The sequence below is a fragment of the Durio zibethinus genome, chromosome 15 (genome assembly GCF_047325235.1).
Source record: "Durio zibethinus cultivar Kanyao isolate XHJ-2024 chromosome 15, ASM4732523v1, whole genome shotgun sequence".
NCBI classification, from domain to species: domain Eukaryota; kingdom Viridiplantae; phylum Streptophyta; class Magnoliopsida; order Malvales; family Malvaceae; genus Durio; species Durio zibethinus.
In genome coordinates this window covers 21950975-21969170 of record NC_143176.1, presented here as the reverse complement: position 1 = coordinate 21969170, position 18196 = coordinate 21950975, and the positions used below count along the sequence as shown (strand labels likewise).

Below are 18196 nucleotides of genomic sequence, written 5' to 3'. Positions count from 1 at the left end.
AATTGATAACATCACGATACGAATTGAAGGTAGAGGTGGGGAGCCAATTGGATTGCTTGGATTTCACCGCATCACAAAAATATAACTTTTTTTAGTGCATGATTTTCTCCGGTTGTATTTCTTTATTTTTACAAGACAATCACTGGTAAATTTTGCATTTTGCCTGCACTTTAATTTGTTCCTAATCGAAGCAACATTATAATATATGAAAATGGGTAATAAAGTAATTTATGAATTCAAAATTTTGTTTAATTAACTCATACAATCAATTTTAAAAAATAATATATTAACATGTTTAGTCTATTTTCATAATGTAGTTTCATTTGTATAACAAACTATAAAATTATTTATTAATATCACTTGACTAAAAATGAAATAAATAAAAATGGTACGATAATAATGTGGTGTGGGGTATGTTAGAAATATATATAGTATAGATCAAAGTGAAAACAAACTCTCATGGCACATAATTGCATCTGATGCTCATGCTTAATGATTTTGCTTCCCATCTTGGATCATCATTTCCCCATCTCTAACAATCATCTCCCCACCACGCATTTCTCGACTTGCTAGTTGCTTTTGCTTTTCTTATGCCTTGCTTCTCGCTTCTCTGCTTTTCTTTTTTCTTTTGCCGCCATTGATTCATGTGTTTCCCAACATATGATCGGCGTTGGTAGGGCTTAGTTTCATGAGATAATTAACCAAGTCATGAAAATATATATATATGTATATATTATAAATCAACCTGTTAATAATATTTTTTTGGTTAAAAAAAGTTTAGGAGCATTAAGATTAGTCCATCTTTAATATTAGGGTAAACCATCAACCCACAACGAAATTTACGATCTTTTGAAAATTTTCAAATTTACAAATCGTCTACTAACAAGAGATTATAGAGATTCGAATATAAATGCTTTGTATTCAAACTCTAAACTTTAACCACTTTAACCAATCCTTATTGATATTAATAATATTATTAGAGTAAGATAAAAGAAATTAATCTTAGGTTCATTAAATTAGTAATATCCTAAATGCATAAATATGATAAAAAATTTTTATTTATTATCAATTAATTTTAAGATTGAATATCAACTTTAAACTCTCCGAAATAAGCTTGTTATCTTTAGGCATGAAGTTATTACTATTTGGAAGGATGACTGTTGATCTTAGACTTATGTCACATGAATATTACAAAACATTTGGGCAAAATTATTTTAGTTTTTGTGTTTCCCCTTCTTTTTTAGTACTATTCCTTCACTATTTTAGAATTTATTTTTGTTTCATGATTGTTTTAATAAGTTGCATATTGAGATTTCACACTTTTCTAGATAAGACTTAGTCAATAAAAATTTAGGCATTTATAAGCTAATAATTTATTTACACTAAATATTTGATAAGAATGAAAGGAATAATGGGTAAATGTGGGGCAATTTAAAAAAAAAAAAAAAGAAAAAAAGAAGGAAAGTTATTTTTTTTTCATTATTTTGGGTATATATGAAATATGAAAAATAAAAAAAAATTAAGAGTAAAATTATAAATAAAATTATTAATTTAAATTCAATGAATATTTTCTCTTATGTTTAAATTAAAGCAACTTTTGCTACATTTTTGTAAAATAAAATTTAATTGATATACTCCTAAAATAATTACTTCTTATAAAAAAACACATGCACATACACACAAAATGCTAGAGCACCATTGATAGATTATTATAGATTTACAAACCAATTGTTTTAACTTTTGATCAAAAAAATAGAATTCACAAATTTGAATTGTCCCTTTTTCCATTTATTGATAAGCTTTTTTTTTAATAACAAAATTATAATTTTAGAGATTAGTGAAAAGAAATTGTAAAAGATCAAACTTAATTTTACTATCCTTTTTGTTTTAAAAGAGGACAACGTATTATTACATAAAAAAAAAAAAAAAGAGATTTGATTCGAATCCAAACAATAATGTCTTCGTTAAGATTTCTATGACCACTAGGCCAAAAAATAAAAGATAATTTTATGAAAATTTATTTTTTAAAAAAGATAGATAAATCATTTGCATTATGTCTAGGGATCTATTTATCTTTGCAATGTTAATGAATAAATTTTTTGAAAAGAATGTTAATGAATAATTATGTTTAATAATAAATATAAAAATATTCCAAAAAAAAATTATAAATATAAAGAAAAATTTTTAAGATGGATGGGAAACCGGTTTTACCGTTGGAGCGCTGTTGAAGCGGTCCTTAACCTCAAAACGAGCAGACAACCGAAGGACCCGGTAAAAAGTTTAAAAACAACTAAAAAATTTTCCATTCGCATTTTAAATTTCAAAAAGCGTATCATTTTTCACTTACCATTTTCCTTTTTCCTTTGAACCCAAAGGGCGGCAGCTCAGATCATCTTTCTCTGGTTTTCCTTTTGCTTTTGCGCAGGTGATTTCTGTTTGGTTCCTGAGAAAATATAGGAAAATTTAAAAGAGGACAGGAAACGAATAATTCACATTCCCGTTTTATCATGTAATATTACATAAATTGTTGATTTTCGACCTGATTTTGATTGCCATTGTGATAATTTTGGGTGTGTTTAATTGATTTAACGGCTCTTGTTCATTGTTCTTTAGCTTCTAATGATGGGATCTAAGGATGTTTTCTGATTTCATTTTCAATAATGTTCCAGGAATTAGCTTTATTTTTTGTGATTCTAATTTGTTTATCAATAAAAAAGATAAAGTTATGAAGGGTTTCTCTTCTACAATTTAGTCAATAGTTTTTCTTGAACTAATTGTTTGTGATAGATTATTTATAGTGGACTGGTAATTTTGTCACAATTTGTTTTGCATGCAACTTTCCAATTTCCCTGTGAATAGGGATGATTAGGTATTGTATCTTGGCTCATAATTGATTCAAATCATGCTTGTTGAATTGTGGACTGCTTCCCTTATTGTTGTGATGTTGATCTAATTCTGATATTTTATTTCAGCTGGTGATACAAGATGGCAGATGGTGAGGATATTCAACCACTTGTCTGTGACAATGGAACTGGAATGGTCAAGGTATCGGTTTTAGGATACTCTGTCTTTCATATTTTTATGAGTGATCTGGTGTTCTAAGGATTTGTCTTTAGATATATGTATGTTTTTTTTTTTTTTGGATAATGAAGATTTATGTATATGATCTTTTCTAATGATGCATTTTGCATTTTTTAGGCTGGATTTGCTGGTGATGATGCTCCAAGGGCTGTGTTCCCCAGCATTGTGGGTCGTCCACGTCACACTGGTGTGATGGTTGGCATGGGTCAGAAAGATGCATATGTTGGGGATGAGGCTCAGTCCAAACGTGGTATTCTTACTCTTAAATATCCAATTGAACATGGTATTGTTAGCAACTGGGATGATATGGAAAAGATCTGGCATCATACCTTCTACAATGAACTCCGTGTGGCTCCAGAAGAACACCCAGTTCTTCTCACTGAGGCACCTCTCAACCCGAAAGCCAATCGGGAGAAAATGACCCAAATCATGTTTGAGACCTTCAATGCTCCAGCCATGTATGTTGCTATCCAGGCTGTTCTCTCCCTCTATGCCAGTGGTCGTACAACTGGTAAGCAATTTTTTTTTTGGCCAAACTGTTAAGCAATTGACTACTCTCCATCTATGTACTTGGACTCGGGGGTGAGTGTTAGAAACGGGTTATGTTCAATTTTTTTAAGTCTTTACATATATTTGGAGGGTTGGACCTCCATTCCCATGCATGGATATGTGTCTGACACGGATACTTCAGGGAAAATTAAGACTTGGATCAACATAGCTCTCAATCCCTTGGATAAAACTTGAGTTAAGCAATCTCAAAGTCAAATTTGCACTTTGTTTAAAGACATTCTTAATATCCTGTAGGATTTTTTTTGTGGATTAATTAGGGAAAAATGTGAAGTGACCTCAAGTTGGTTCCCATTTCTCCCTATTGTCTTGTTTCTATTGATTTTGGGCTCATTTAGTGATTTTCATATTATAAAGTCTTCCTGATCCAATGCCTATTTACTTATAGTTAGAATTTAGGATCTGTATCTTTCTAATTTATGTTTGCTCATTTTTCATCTACTAACTATTCTCTACAATACTTAATGTAGGTATTGTTCTGGACTCTGGAGATGGTGTGAGTCATACTGTCCCCATTTATGAAGGATATGCCCTCCCTCATGCCATCCTCCGTCTTGATCTAGCTGGTCGTGACCTTACTGATGCCCTTATGAAAATCTTGACTGAGCGTGGTTATTCATTCACCACTACAGCTGAGCGTGAAATTGTGAGGGACATGAAAGAGAAGCTGGCATATATTGCACTTGACTACGAGCAAGAGCTTGAAACTTCTAAAACTAGTTCTTCCGTTGAGAAGAGCTATGAGTTGCCTGATGGCCAGGTGATCACCATTGGTGCTGAGCGTTTCCGATGCCCAGAAGTCCTTTTCCAGCCTTCCATGATTGGAATGGAAGCTTCTGGCATTCATGAAACCACATACAATTCTATCATGAAGTGTGATGTTGATATCAGGAAGGATTTGTATGGAAACATTGTTCTCAGTGGTGGAACTACCATGTTCCCAGGAATTGCTGACAGAATGAGCAAGGAAATCACTGCCTTGGCCCCGAGCAGCATGAAAATTAAGGTGGTGGCTCCACCTGAAAGGAAATACAGTGTCTGGATTGGAGGCTCCATCCTAGCATCTCTCAGCACTTTCCAGCAGGTATTAGCATCTCTCAGCTAACTCTTGATGCTGACTTTATGTAGTTGCTGTTAATGACAAATTGACAATTATTCACAGAACAAACTAAAGACATTTACTCATTGTGATTGGAATGCAGATGTGGATTGCTAAGGCAGAGTATGATGAATCGGGCCCATCTATTGTGCACAGGAAGTGCTTCTAATTCTTCAGAGTGCAAGAGGCGTAAAGTCTTGTTTTTTGGCAAACCAATTTCAGCTTGCAAGTTTTTGATCTATGCCGGTTCTCATAAATTTATTTTGTTTTCTATTTCCATTATTTTCTTAATGTTCATATTGTTGAAAAGTGAACTAAGAACGGCGGTGATGATGATAGAGTTCAAATTCATTCGTTTTTATTTCCCTTTAGCAGTTCTTGAACGATTTTCAGGCAATGCCATCCAAAACTCTTTGTGATTATTGTCATTTCTCTAGCTGTTCCATTCTCTCCCATATTCGACCCAACGAGACAAAACTTGGCTCGGATAGGTTGTTTGAAAAACAATCCAAGGTCCAATAAAGGACCCAGCATGAAAGTGATTCAACTAAAAAATCTCTTGGGTCCAAAAGGAACCCCAAAGATCAGCTGACCCAACCCACGAGCTTTTCTATGCATCCTCTTACAAACCCGTCCAAGAAATAGTGTTTAAATCAGCTTGACAGGCCAAGATTTCATGCCTAGCAGCAAAGGAAACGCTTGGGATAGCTAAAATTTTTAAGCGCTCAGGGACTGAAAATATTTGGTTAGAAATTTAATTAAAAATGACAGGTTTTAATGGCTGATGAGGCATCCACCAGACTCCCCCAACGCCAATATTGCATTTACTCTCAATTCCAAAGTCGTTAGCAGTTATGAGCAATTATGAGCAATTTTTAGCCAAGTAGGGTCCTGTTACACCTCATCCCAGGGCGGTCATTTTGCTACGTGGAGTGAGCCACTGACTGAATCACAAGGGTTACTGAAAAGGAAGGTTTTTCTTCTTGTTCTGCACAGGGTTTTAATCAATTTTTCAGCTGACAAGAAAAATGGACTCCCTCTAAACTTTACTTCATTTAATGGGGTGTGTTTAGTTGTGCTTTGTGTCGGTGTAGGTTCATTGATGATCTTCCCCTAGACAAGAAACTGCTCTATCATTAAATGAGCAAAAAGGTCAGCACTTGACATTGGCTGCTGCTTGAAATAATAATACAAGTTTAATCAATTTCCTTCTGGTTCTGGCTGCTGACTTTGAAGAACAATGATCCGCAGACTGCAGACCTTTAATTTGAAATGATCATTTTTACCTTTAACATGTTAGTTTCAAATGAAATTACAAATGGGCAAATACTATCTGGTACCTAATGACTATGGTAAGAGTGTTATTTTGAATATCTTCAGTACTGTAAAGGCATGAGGAATGCTTTAACAGCTTTTGCTGATAAGCCAAAGCATTCGGGTTGAAGAAGACAAGAAAATGAAGAAAGTTGGAGCTGTTCTGAACATTTGAGTTTGTGCAGATTATCAGTGGCTTTGATGTAGGACAAATCAGTTTCAATATCTTCTCAGTTAGATTCTCCAGAGAAGTGTTCATTCATCAGGGGGAATATTGCCTGCAGAATTGAAAGTAGATATATATATATATATATATATATATATATATATATATATTTGAGATGCTTCTAAGCTTTTAAGCAACCAATGCAACCTTGTTAACCTGAAATGAGGAAAAAGCTATAAAACAAGTTCAAGGCAAGAATATTTGTCTAGCATAATTTTTGGACCATGCCAGTCTTTTGTTTACTAAAAGAAAAGGTGCAGATGCTCAACTAGTGTTGCCAAAATCATGGGCTGTTTAGAGAAAGAACTACAAAAAGTGATAGTGGGGATAATGGATAATGAAGAACAAAACCCTTTCTCAGAAGGAATGTCATTTATTAACAGAAAATTACAATTTCTATGACAGTTTATAATCAACATGAACCAGCTTTTACACCTTTACATCCCTCACCACCCAGTACATTTTCACAACTGAGTTCCTCAAACCTCCGAGGAGCTTAATTGCATGTTACGTACAAAGGTGAGCAGGATAAAAACCGGCAAAAAGGGAAATGCCGAACTTTTGATTTCTCTATATCTTCTATCTGTAGTTTTCTCTACTTATACACAAGATCTCCATATCCTTCCCTCTAAAGAAATAACTATAATGGAAACATCGTCATGATACCGCCGTCTATCACCTTGTGGTATTTCAAGTAACTCATGAAAGTCCATGCCTGCAATAACCATCATCAAATATATTAAATTTAGTGTTCTTAGTAAAATCTATAATGAGGAAAAAAAGAAGAAAAAGGAATGTTTATCGAGACTGATTTTTGAATAGTACCAGCTTTCTTTGCAGCTCGGAACAGCACTTCCTCAACAAGATGCTGAGCAGGATCTCCTTCAGGTTGCAATGTGATGAAAAGTTCAACCTCAGACACAGCCTCCTCGTTTGTTAAGTATTGATAGAGCCCATCAGAAGATAATATCAAAAATCTGTCTTTGGGACCTAATTTGTGGTGATGGAGAGATGGTACACAAGTGATATATGGAGAAGTTCCTTTGTAATCTATTCTGAACATCTCTAATAGTGCATTATTCCATTTAGGCTGCAAAATTTCAAAGCGAAATGAGGGTAAGTTATAGAATTTAATCAAAAATTTTCAAATCTAATCAAACAAAATCTCCAAAGGCAAATGCAAAAACTAGCAAATATATGCTCTTAAGTTCCTTTGGTCCACCACATTGCAGAAGGCTGTGTTTTCCAGAGCAAATCACTTGAAAATTGAAATAGTTGGATTTGAATAGATTATTTGATCTCTCTTTTATCAGGCAAATGATCACAACCCTAATTGATTTTTCACAGAAAAGGAAAGCAAAAGATCTATTTCTATGTATGCTATTCATCTTATTGCAGAATGTCATTTGGCTCTTCTCTTCTGAAAAGCCTTATTCTTTGGACTTGCAGTTATAACTTTACCCATTTGTAACAATAGTTCCTAGTATCTCATCTGCTCTTTATATTTTCTATTTTGGTGTGCGCGTTGGGGGGTGGGGGGAGTGCGAGAATAGAAAGAACTGCAAGTCTGATGTTTCGCATTTTATTAGCTATTGCCAATGATTCCTAATAGATCATACAGTATAAAATCTCGGAATTAAACAAAGCTTGTTGCCGATCGATTTCAATTTGCATTTGCATAACTATGGCTATAACTAATGTTTTCCATGTGTTGCTTTCTCAGAACAATGCTCCAAGAATCAACTGTAACTTGGCCAGTTCTGGACAACATTCATTATAAAAGGGCAAACCTTTTATGCTGAAGCCAAATCTAATTGAGCATATTCTCTTTAAAGTAGTTAAAAAAGTTAGAGCGATAGTTACCTGTTTGAGAAAACCAGCCCCAAAAGCACGCGTAACCTTCAAAGAACCTTTAACCCGGTCATTCATCACCGAGTAAGCATCATCCGGATGTTCATATATTATTCTTTGAACTTCCTGAAAAGAAACAAGAATCAATCTCGATCCATCAATGACCAAAAAGGATATCTAAATCATTTCATTTTGTACTTAAAGATCAGTCTATGAGATTTTACCTCTTCTACACCGGTGCTATGATCCACACTAAGCTGAAAAGCAGCTAAATGCGGAATTGTTCTAGATCTATCTTCATCAAGACCTTCAAGATCATGCAATGTTTCTTCGTTAATCCTCTCCAAATCCTGTCTAGCTTTCCCCAACCAATAATCAGGCTCCGCCTTTTGCGCCAAAACTGCCCTACTATCCCCAACATTCATCACATAGACATCCTCACCTTTCATCAACATAACAAGCACACAAGAACCCATCAAAGCCAACTCTGGATTCTCCATCAACATCTTATCAGCAATACCCAAATAAGACTCCTCTGTTTTCTTCAAAGCCTGAGACAGAGCTTTCAAAACATCAGCATGATTTATCATTGATCTTGATCCATCAGACTTATTTCTATTCAACTGCTCCTTCAATTTCCTATCAAGTTCTAATCTTTCCATATCCCATTCACACTTCCACCTCCTTTGATTTTCTTCCCACCTCTTCGCCACGCCTTTATACTTCAAATTCCTTCCTTTTTTCTTTCTTGAACTCCAATTTGAATCTATATCAACATCTTCTTTCTCACAGGGGTAATTCTCTTGCTCCATAGACCGGGAACATGCATCATCGGAACAACCCCTAGCCGGTTCCGGTTCCCTGCTCTGTTTTTCTTCTTCAGGGGAAGCTGCAGGGGCGTGTTCAAACCCATCATCCCACAGCAAGCCCTTGAGTTCTTTATGAACATTAGAGTAAAGATTTGATAACAAAAAATCTGGAGCATCAGGACCGTTGAATCCATCATAAATCCCAACAAAAACCCATCCATGTTCCTCCGAAACGACGACGTGTACCCGATCTTCTCCTGCTTTCCCCTGTGCCCATTGAAGATTTTGACTTTCCATCGACTCATCATCGTCTAAACTACCTTCCCTGCTAAGATTCAAACTACTGACCGTCGAATTCTCATTGTGATGATGAATCGGGTTCTTATCGGACCCGATTATCCATTCGGGTTCTTTAACTGAAACGACACCTTTAATCGGTGCCACGACTGAAGTTTGGCCGCGAGAAACGGTTTTTGAGATGGTTCTTTGGAGAACTCGAATTAAAGATCTTTTTCTCGATCTGGGTTTAAAAGCAAAAGCTCCATGAGAAAAGCTTCTTTGAAAGTTATCGGAAAAGCCTTTTTCGAGCGGACCCGAAAATAACCCGCGATTGTAATTGTTACTGATATTATCAAGGGGACCTGACATGAACCCTCTCTCAATCGGACCCGACATGAACCCTCTTTCTAAAGGACCCGAACCCGGCACGAGGCCACCTGACATCGGACCCGAAGAGTTAATCAAATTCTTCGGAATCGGTTGCAACGGGATCGCAGAAAACGACGTCGTGCTCTCAAAAGCCGCGGCTCGATCGAAACAGCTGCTATTGTAACTAACGTACAGGTCCACCAGCGCTGTAGAAAGAGGCGTATACGTGTTGGCGCTAACGGAGGCTCCCGAGATTGTGCCGAAAGTCGTGGCGAACTCTTCGGAATAGACCTTGGACGAAGAGAATCGGGTCGTATCCGGTCTGACGTAGCAGAAGGTGTGACCAAGTCCTTCGTCGAGAGGATCCGATAGTAACATGGAGATTTTCTTTCTACGACGAGCTTCTTCTCCGTCATATCCACCACCGCCGGTGAAGCACATGCTTAATTTGCCGAAACCGTTACCCATAACTAAAAAAAAGAGCTTTTCTTTCTTTTTGCTCTTATTTTCGCTCTTAAATTTACAGAAGAAAAAGAAGAAGAAGAGGAGCTGGGGGCGTTGACTTTTGTTAAGGAAAAGGGCAGGCTTTTCAAAACGAAGAAAAAATACAGGTTTTTTGGGTTTCCATTTTTGTTAATGTTTCATGCTTTTATTTGTTGGGACAGTGAGTGGGGCGTTGACCACGAAGGGGGGTTAAGTGAACTCAGTTAAGGTTTGGGGGCTTTGAAAGCTTAGATTGGTGGTGTTTTAGTGGATGGGTTTATTCCAATCTTAATTCAGTTTCAGTTTTGAGAGCGTGGATACACGCTCTATCACAAGTTGATAAAAATGCTTTGAATTTTGATGACTTTTATATCGTTAATTTTGGCGATTTGTAAAATTCTTTTTTAAAAAAAGAAGAGATTGAATTTAAGATTTAAATTTTAATATTTTTTATTTATAAATTATAATCTTATTTATAAAAAAAAGTTTAACAAATATTTTAAATCGATCATTTCCTAAGAAATTAGAAGATTAGCTATGTCAACATTTCCCTTTCATAAAAAACATTTTGTAAGCTCTTTGGAAGAGGTTTAAAGATTTTTGTTTAGAGTGAACTTGTTTTTAATTAAAAGTTTAACCTTTTAATAAATAAAATTTTTGCTATTTGAATTATTAAAAATGATATCTTAATTCATAATTAAATATTTACTAAAAAAACTTAAACTCGTGCACAAGATTCATAAACATATAAACAATATATATGATAAAATTAAAATAATAAAATTTTATAATTTTGTTCATTTTTTTGATGCTATTCATAATTTTGTTTATAAGAATTAATGAATCCTTTATTTTTATGTTAATGTTTAAGCATTCATGTTTTTACAAGAAAACTAATTTTCTTGATTGACAACAAAATAAAAGTGTTAAATGAAATAAAATGAAATTTTTTTAGAAAATTGAGATTAAAGTGTTAACCACGCTCCAAAGGGGAGATTTGGGGAAGAGTTTGGTCAAAGCGTGGGAGGTGAAAAATTGAAAGAGGTCTTAAATTCTGGCGTATTTCCAAAAGTCAAAGAGCCACCACAAGAAAACTGCTCTTTAAATATACCTGAAAAACGTGCCACCATCACCGTTGGATCAAGAGGAGAGGGTTGGTAAAGCAATTTTGACTGACACCTGGTACCTCAGTAGTGACATCTGGAACCTCTTATGTCAACGATACGTTCCCCGAGTACGATCCGCAGCTCAGCTTGACTTTTGGATCTCTGTTATTTTAATAATAATGTTATTATATTATTCATCCAATACAATTGCTCGCTTATGCTCTTTAAACTAGGGTTAAATACATTGATCTAAAACTATTATCACTTCCGTCGCTTTAGTACTTTAAGAATAAAAATTTATAATTCAATATTTAAAGTTTAATTTTGTTTGTAAAATATATATTTTGACTAACAGTATTAATTAATGCTAATGTGATAAATTTCAGTAAATAAAAGCATATCATATGTCATATTATTTTTTTTAAAATTTTTTTTAATTAAAATTAAAAAATTAAAAAATTCATATAAATTTTATTTTTAATTTTATTTTTTGAAACATAATAAAAAATTAGAAAAAAAGTGAAGGAGCCGCGGAAAGAGAGAGAAGGGAATAGGGAAAAGGAGGAGGAAGTATAGCCTGTCGACGATGGCATCTCTCCCACTAAGAGATGATCTGGCCGGTCCGAAATAGGTGGATTGATCTATTTTAACCTTATCGGATTTGTCTCCGGTTGACTTCTTTCCTCATTCCGTTTCTGCTTTCTCCCTCTCCCTCTCCCTGTCTTTCTGCTTGATCAAATCTTTCGTCCCCTTTCTTTGGTGTTTCTCATCTTTCCCTTATTTTCTCTCTCTTCTATTTTTTTTTTAATGTTGGAAACTAAAAATTCATATTTTTGAATTTCTTAATCTTTATTTTATATATATTTTTAACTGTTGACATGATAGTGGTTCCTCATATTACGTGGCAATGGCACGGCGACATATGATTAGTCCTCGATACCATGTCATCTTTTTTTTTTTTGACGGGTAAAGTAAGTAATGAAACTTTAAGTTCAAATATTAAATTGAGAATTTTAATTCTTTAAGCATAATTGTGACGAAAATATAAATTACATAAATCATTTTTATATGTAATCCTTTAAATTATTTTAAATATTTTATAAAAAAATTAAATTTTTTAATTCAATTAATTTGTATAATTATTTTTAAGAGATGATATCAAATTAAAATTTAAATGGAAGTATATCACTTATTATTATTACATTATAATTAATTAATCAACTTTTAAAATTATATGAGATCAATCAAAATTTTATATGGTTCCAACATTTATAAATAATTGACTCTTATATTATTTATTGTGATGAAAAAATTATAGTAAAAAAATTATAGATGAAATGCTCTCGAAACTTAAGTGATGTATTAGGGAGAATACATCACCTACAATTCTATTTATTATAATAATATAATCGTCTAATTAAAATAAATAATTGTGTAAGAGTTGACAATTATAAGTATAGACTCCAAATAAATTTTTTATAAATCTCACACAATTTTAAATTGTGATTAATTTATTGTACTATAGTGACTGTATATGAAATTCTCACTGTGAGACAAGACTAAATAATTTTAAGATACATAATAATTGATGAGGCTAACACCAGCACAACAAAGTTGGATGAATGGAGATTAACCTAATCTATATCTCTCTTTATGAAAAATAAAAATAAAAATAAATAAACTGAGAGTACAAAAGAAGCCTAGGTTATTATATTGTTATTAATTGATTAAATTAAACAATGGGAAAAGCTTGATTCCCACTTCCCTAATAATATCCCCACTTAAGAATTCAAAGCCATTATCATTCAATATTTGCAAGTGGAGAAACCCTTGCTAAGCCATCTCCATAATCCAATTGACCCACTCCACATCTTTAAACCTTATTTTATTAATTTGTTTAAAGGAATTTATAATTATTTTTACTCTAGTTATTTTATCAATTAAATGGATTATTCTTATAGTATTCACACATCAAATGATTCAATACTTGGAGTGGTTTAATTAATATGAATTCATGGTGAGATTTTTGTTAAGTACTCTTTTATTCAAATTAAATTTAGTAGTTCTATTAAGTACTTTAAGATGAACTTCATGAATTAGGGTTTTTTATTTACATTTAAGTTGTTGAGTTCTCTTTTTAGTATTAAAATTAACCGGTGTTTTATAAAAGAAATGTACAAAATAATTATAAAAAAAAAAAGATTTGGAACATGGACTCCCAAAAGAAATAAAAGAAACATTATATCTTGAACTTTTTAATTAAATACTCTTTCCATCCCAATATTTGTCATGTATTAATTTTCATGGAGTTTAAAAAAAATTGACTTTAATATATTTAATATTAAATTTTAAAATTTTTTATAAAATTAAAATTCTATGATTTTTAATGTCAAAAAGTAAACAAAAATTTTAAATATAATTTTAAAATATAAAAAGTAAGAGTTTTAAATATTAGAAAAAAAAGACATAATTTTGAGATATCCTAAAATAAATAGACAAAGCAAATATGACAGAATGAGTAAATAAAAGGAGAGTATTTTGTTTTATGAAATAGGGTTTTTTTTTTTTTTTTTGGATAAATATGGAGTAGTGTTTTCAATTTGAAAGAAAATAAATACCACTATATTACATTGTTAACCTTGTTTTGGGGCACCTTCATTGAATATTTCTAGAACAAGTCAAAGCATTATCCATGCAAGGGAACTAAAATCATAGTTCCTTTATTCTATATTATCTAGTCAAATATACACTTGATCTTGTTTTGATTTCTTATGAATTAATTTAATTTATTGTTTTATTATCACCAATTCATCTCAATTCTCAACTCTTCACTTTGACCAAGTGTGTATAATTATAACTTGCTTCTCATATTTTATTATAAAAGATAGATGGTCAGATACTCAATTCATTGCATTTCCTTCCAAGAATTGTTGTCAAAGGAGAAAAAACCATGCTTCAATTAAATTTTATTTTATTCAAGCAAAAAAAGTCAATTTTTATTTTGTTTTATTTTTACTTTTTCTTGTGTAATTCAACTAAATATGTATATTTTAAATATTCATAAAATAATATGAATCTTCAAGGTCCCTTGCTTTATATATAGATAATGGATGTGAAAATAAAATCCCATTTACTTTTGGATTCACCTTTGTGTATAGCTTTCACTCTTTGACTTACTGTTACATTGCTCAGTTTACACTTTTATTAGTGCCTTACTCAATAATCATGGTGTTGAAGATTAATCTAATTTGATCATAAACACAACTTTACCCTCTCTCGAGAAAATGAAAATAAAGATGGAAATGAAGATAAAAATGATATCTACAAATTTTTAACTAAAAATAAATAAAGTTAAAAATGTGAAGTTTCGAATGAAATTCGAATCTCTTTCGCTCGTTGAACTTATTGACATGTATGAAAATAAAATACAAAGAAAGAGAAGAAGATTAGAAAAGGGTAACAAATTGTTTTATGAACAATAAGATAAATGGAGAGAAATGGGTTGTTTAGGTTTTGATTTTGACTTGAAAAAGGAGGGAAAAGGGGGGGAAATCTCAATCTTGGACTAAAAAAACCTTCCTTGGTGATCATTTACATTGACAAAAATAATATAATACTAAATCCCAACAAACTTCTAATGCTTATATCATGAATAATGACTAATTCATCAACCCATATTTCTTTAGAACACATTTTCTGAACTTCAAACAGCTCTAGAAGAAAATATGGTGGCCTGATACATTGACTCATCAAGCTGGAGATATAAAAAAATGTATATACATGTCAATGTTGATTTGGGTGCCTAAAATATTGACTTTAGTTAAAATATATATATATATATATATATATTATATTAGGAAAGATGCAACATTTGATAGCTTAATTGTTTAGTGTTTCCACTATAGCTGGTGGGTGTTTTTCAATTCAAGCTGTGGAGTTTAGTCATTAGTGGGTCTTGTTGTTATTATCATGGTGGACCTTTTGGCCTTGCTGGCACAATTGCATGTGTGTACATTCATACTGCTGTCCACTTCATCTAAACCATTCTCTTTTTCTTTTTATTCGGCCTAATCTATTTCTTCCATTCACATTTTTCTTTTAGGCATTGGTAGATTCATATTGTTTCTTTTTTTACCTAAAACCCAGCATTCTGAATCATGTGTCTTAAAAGGATGGAATAAAATTGAATTTCTTGTCCTAGGTAGGTGGATGTTGGTGTCGAACTTGGTAGGTGGATGTTGGTGTTAGAACTTGGAGATGAGAGTCAATGCCCTGATATTACATGAGAGAAAGAGAGTAATTAAGGATAAATGCAAGGAATATTTTTTACATTTACATTTTAACGCTCAAATTAAAAATTAATTGAAAGAAGTAAAAAAATAAAGAGATTAAAAAAAATAAGATAGATCGATAGTATTTGAATGATTTTATTTATAAATAAAAAAAATTATGAAATAAAATAATAACGTAATTAAATTCATGTGATATTATATATATCAAATCAACTCAAAAGTTAAAAATATTATTAATTGTCTATTTATAATTTGTAATGAAAGCAAAAGACCAATTTATCTTTTAAAACCAAAAATTCCCCTAACAGTGATTTTTTTTTCCCATTTCTATCAAGAAACACACTTTGATTTTGACCAAAAACAATAACTGTGAATCCCTTAACTGCGAAGAAAGGGAGTTTCCAGGAACCTTGGTCTTTTTCCCTCATTTCACTGTCCTCAATCCTAATTTCCAAATCACCTTTCCTGGAACAAAGGGACAAAAGCTTTTTCTTAAAGCCCCATAAAAGTCATAGGTTGAGTTCTGTTGGGTCTAATCTTCTATCTTTATGCTCAATCTGTCTTGTCTCAATCCTGTTTTTGTGTGATCAATGTTACTGTTTTGGAATTAAATTATTCTTCCATAAAACATCAAGGATGTTTTGGTTTGAAATGATCTGCGAATTATGACATGAAGAGTATTGGAAAGAATAATTGAAAACAAAGTAAATTCAAACTTAATATTGTAGAAGTTATAAGAAGTCAATGAATAACTGCTTGTGCTTTCATATTGGACAGGGAAAATGAATTCAAACATGACCTAATATAGAAGTTTGATTCAGACTACAGGTAGAATCTAGAAGTTATAAAAGTCAATGAAACTTAATTTGCAAGGATATCAAATTGGGGTAAAATTTGTGAATCAAGAAAGATAATTTAAAGAGAGAATGCTAGCCATTGAGCAAACACAAATCCAGATAGTTTGACTGGGAATGAAATTGTAGCCACCATGGTCAGTGTCAGGTACCATCAGGATCACCACCACCAATCTCCACTACGGATCACTGTTGAGAAAATTGTCTCTGCATTCTGTTGCCATCCCACATCCTGATCCCCTCCTTCTATTTGCCATCTTTGACAACAAGATTGGTTGTTATTTCAGAAAATTCACATTACTATTTGACGATAAATATCATCATTTAAAGTTGATTAAGATGATAAATATCAATTGATATTCTTATTTAATTTCAAAGACACGCATGCGATCACTCAAATCAAATATAGTCTCTCTCAGGCTAATCTATCTTAGGCTCTTACCTCATCCACATGCACCATGGGGAAACATCTTGTCTTATGCGTGCAAGGAAGGTAGGCAGAAGAGAGAGGTCTTGACTTACTATTTGCCAATCGATATTCAAAGGGAAAATGATATTCCTGTATTGTTCTCCATGTTTTGATCCTGTCAATATTACTGAATTTTCAACTAAATTGCTTTGACATTTTGATTCCTGTTTACTCAAAGTTTTATTCAACCTTCTTAATTTACAGAGTATTTTTATCATAAATTTTTACTAGTAAAATACCAACATCTTCAATTTCTTTTTAATTGACCCAAAAGTTTCTTGCTTATGACCAATTCATACACATTTTTTTTCAAATAACAGCTCAGTTACAGCACAACTCCCAAGTTCAAATTCAATTGACCATGAGACCAAGATAACTGGTTTTGTTTGTGGGTGGGGTGACAGGTTTATTGTATTTCAAAAAAAACATGGCATTGACTTGAAAAAGATGTTCAAAATAGACAATATGATCATTCATAGGCTTCACACTCTGCCTTCTCTTCACAGATTTAAAACCCCACAGATTTAAACCCAAATTGCAGCCCATTGAGTTGTGATTGTAAATTGGGAATTATGTCGGCTCATCAAGAAGAAAAGACCTTGTTTGCCTCTTAGTTTGCTGGGCCTAGAGGAAGAAAATAGCCAATAATGATTGGGCTCCTTCCTTTCCATGCTGTAGCATTTGGTCTATGTCATATTAAATATATGAAAAATATGATTTTAAGATATGATAATTTTAAATACGATATGATATAAAAATAATATAAATAAAAAATATAAAAAAAATATAATTTAAAATTTTAATAAAAATCATAAATAATATATTTTATATTTTTACATTGATATAAATTATGACACGTAATTTTTATATAAAAATCGATATAAATACATGAATTATTAATTTTTTACATGAAATAAATATATAAATTATTAAGTCTACACCAATAAAGATATCCTTTGCCTAAAAATGATACCTTCGACATATCTTACAAGGAAAAGGTCTTCGGTATATTTGAAAGAATTAATGGCTAACACCACCAATTTAGTTACTAGTTGGAACAAATTACTTTAGAATTTATGCAAACAATTTATTTGAGATGCACCATTTCTATGGAGCTCAAAACAAACAACCATCGATCCCATCTTTTTAGCTAAAAGTCAAAATCATCTATCATGTTTCATAGAAAACCAATCTTTACAAAATTTTCTACAACCGGATTCGAGATCATAAGCTTTATAAAATTTTCTACTCTTGTGGGGTTCCCTTGCCAAAGGCAGTATCCAAAAGTTCTCCAACCGGACCCATCAACCCTTTTCTTTTGAAATCGTGACAAAGTCTCTCAAAATGCAGTTAACTATCAGACAAGTGCCCACGTCTTACATTTTACATGGAACCAA

General features: G+C 32.4%; 2 protein-coding genes across 3 annotated transcripts; one reads left to right on the top strand and one right to left on the bottom strand.

The window, feature by feature from the left end:
• The first annotated feature begins 2310 nt into the window (after nt 1–2310).
• Nucleotides 2311–5175, top strand: LOC111301393 (actin). 2 transcript variants are annotated; one of them, XM_022897008.2, is made up of 5 exons: nt 2311–2425; nt 2973–3045; nt 3199–3592; nt 4119–4732; nt 4851–5175. In XM_022897008.2, the coding sequence occupies exons 2-5, from the start codon at nt 2986–2988 to the stop codon at nt 4914–4916; spliced, it is 1134 nt and encodes a 377-aa protein (XP_022752743.1). In that variant the 5' UTR covers nt 2311–2425; nt 2973–2985; the 3' UTR covers nt 4917–5175. The 2 variants fall into 2 exon arrangements, with proteins under 2 accessions (XP_022752743.1, XP_089600960.1); XM_089744834.1 differs by lacking the exon at nt 2311–2425 and adding an exon at nt 2491–2509.
• A 1450-nt stretch (nt 5176–6625) lies between these two features.
• Nucleotides 6626–10215, bottom strand: LOC111301392 (putative protein phosphatase 2C 23). Its single transcript, XM_022897007.2, has 4 exons — nt 8363–10215; nt 8151–8264; nt 7113–7377; nt 6626–7002 (listed from the first exon to the last, which is right to left on the bottom strand). The coding sequence occupies exons 1-4, from the start codon at nt 10061–10063 to the stop codon at nt 6887–6889; spliced, it is 2196 nt and encodes a 731-aa protein (XP_022752742.2). The 5' UTR covers nt 10064–10215; the 3' UTR covers nt 6626–6886.
• Nucleotides 10216–18196: the final 7981 nt, after the last annotated feature.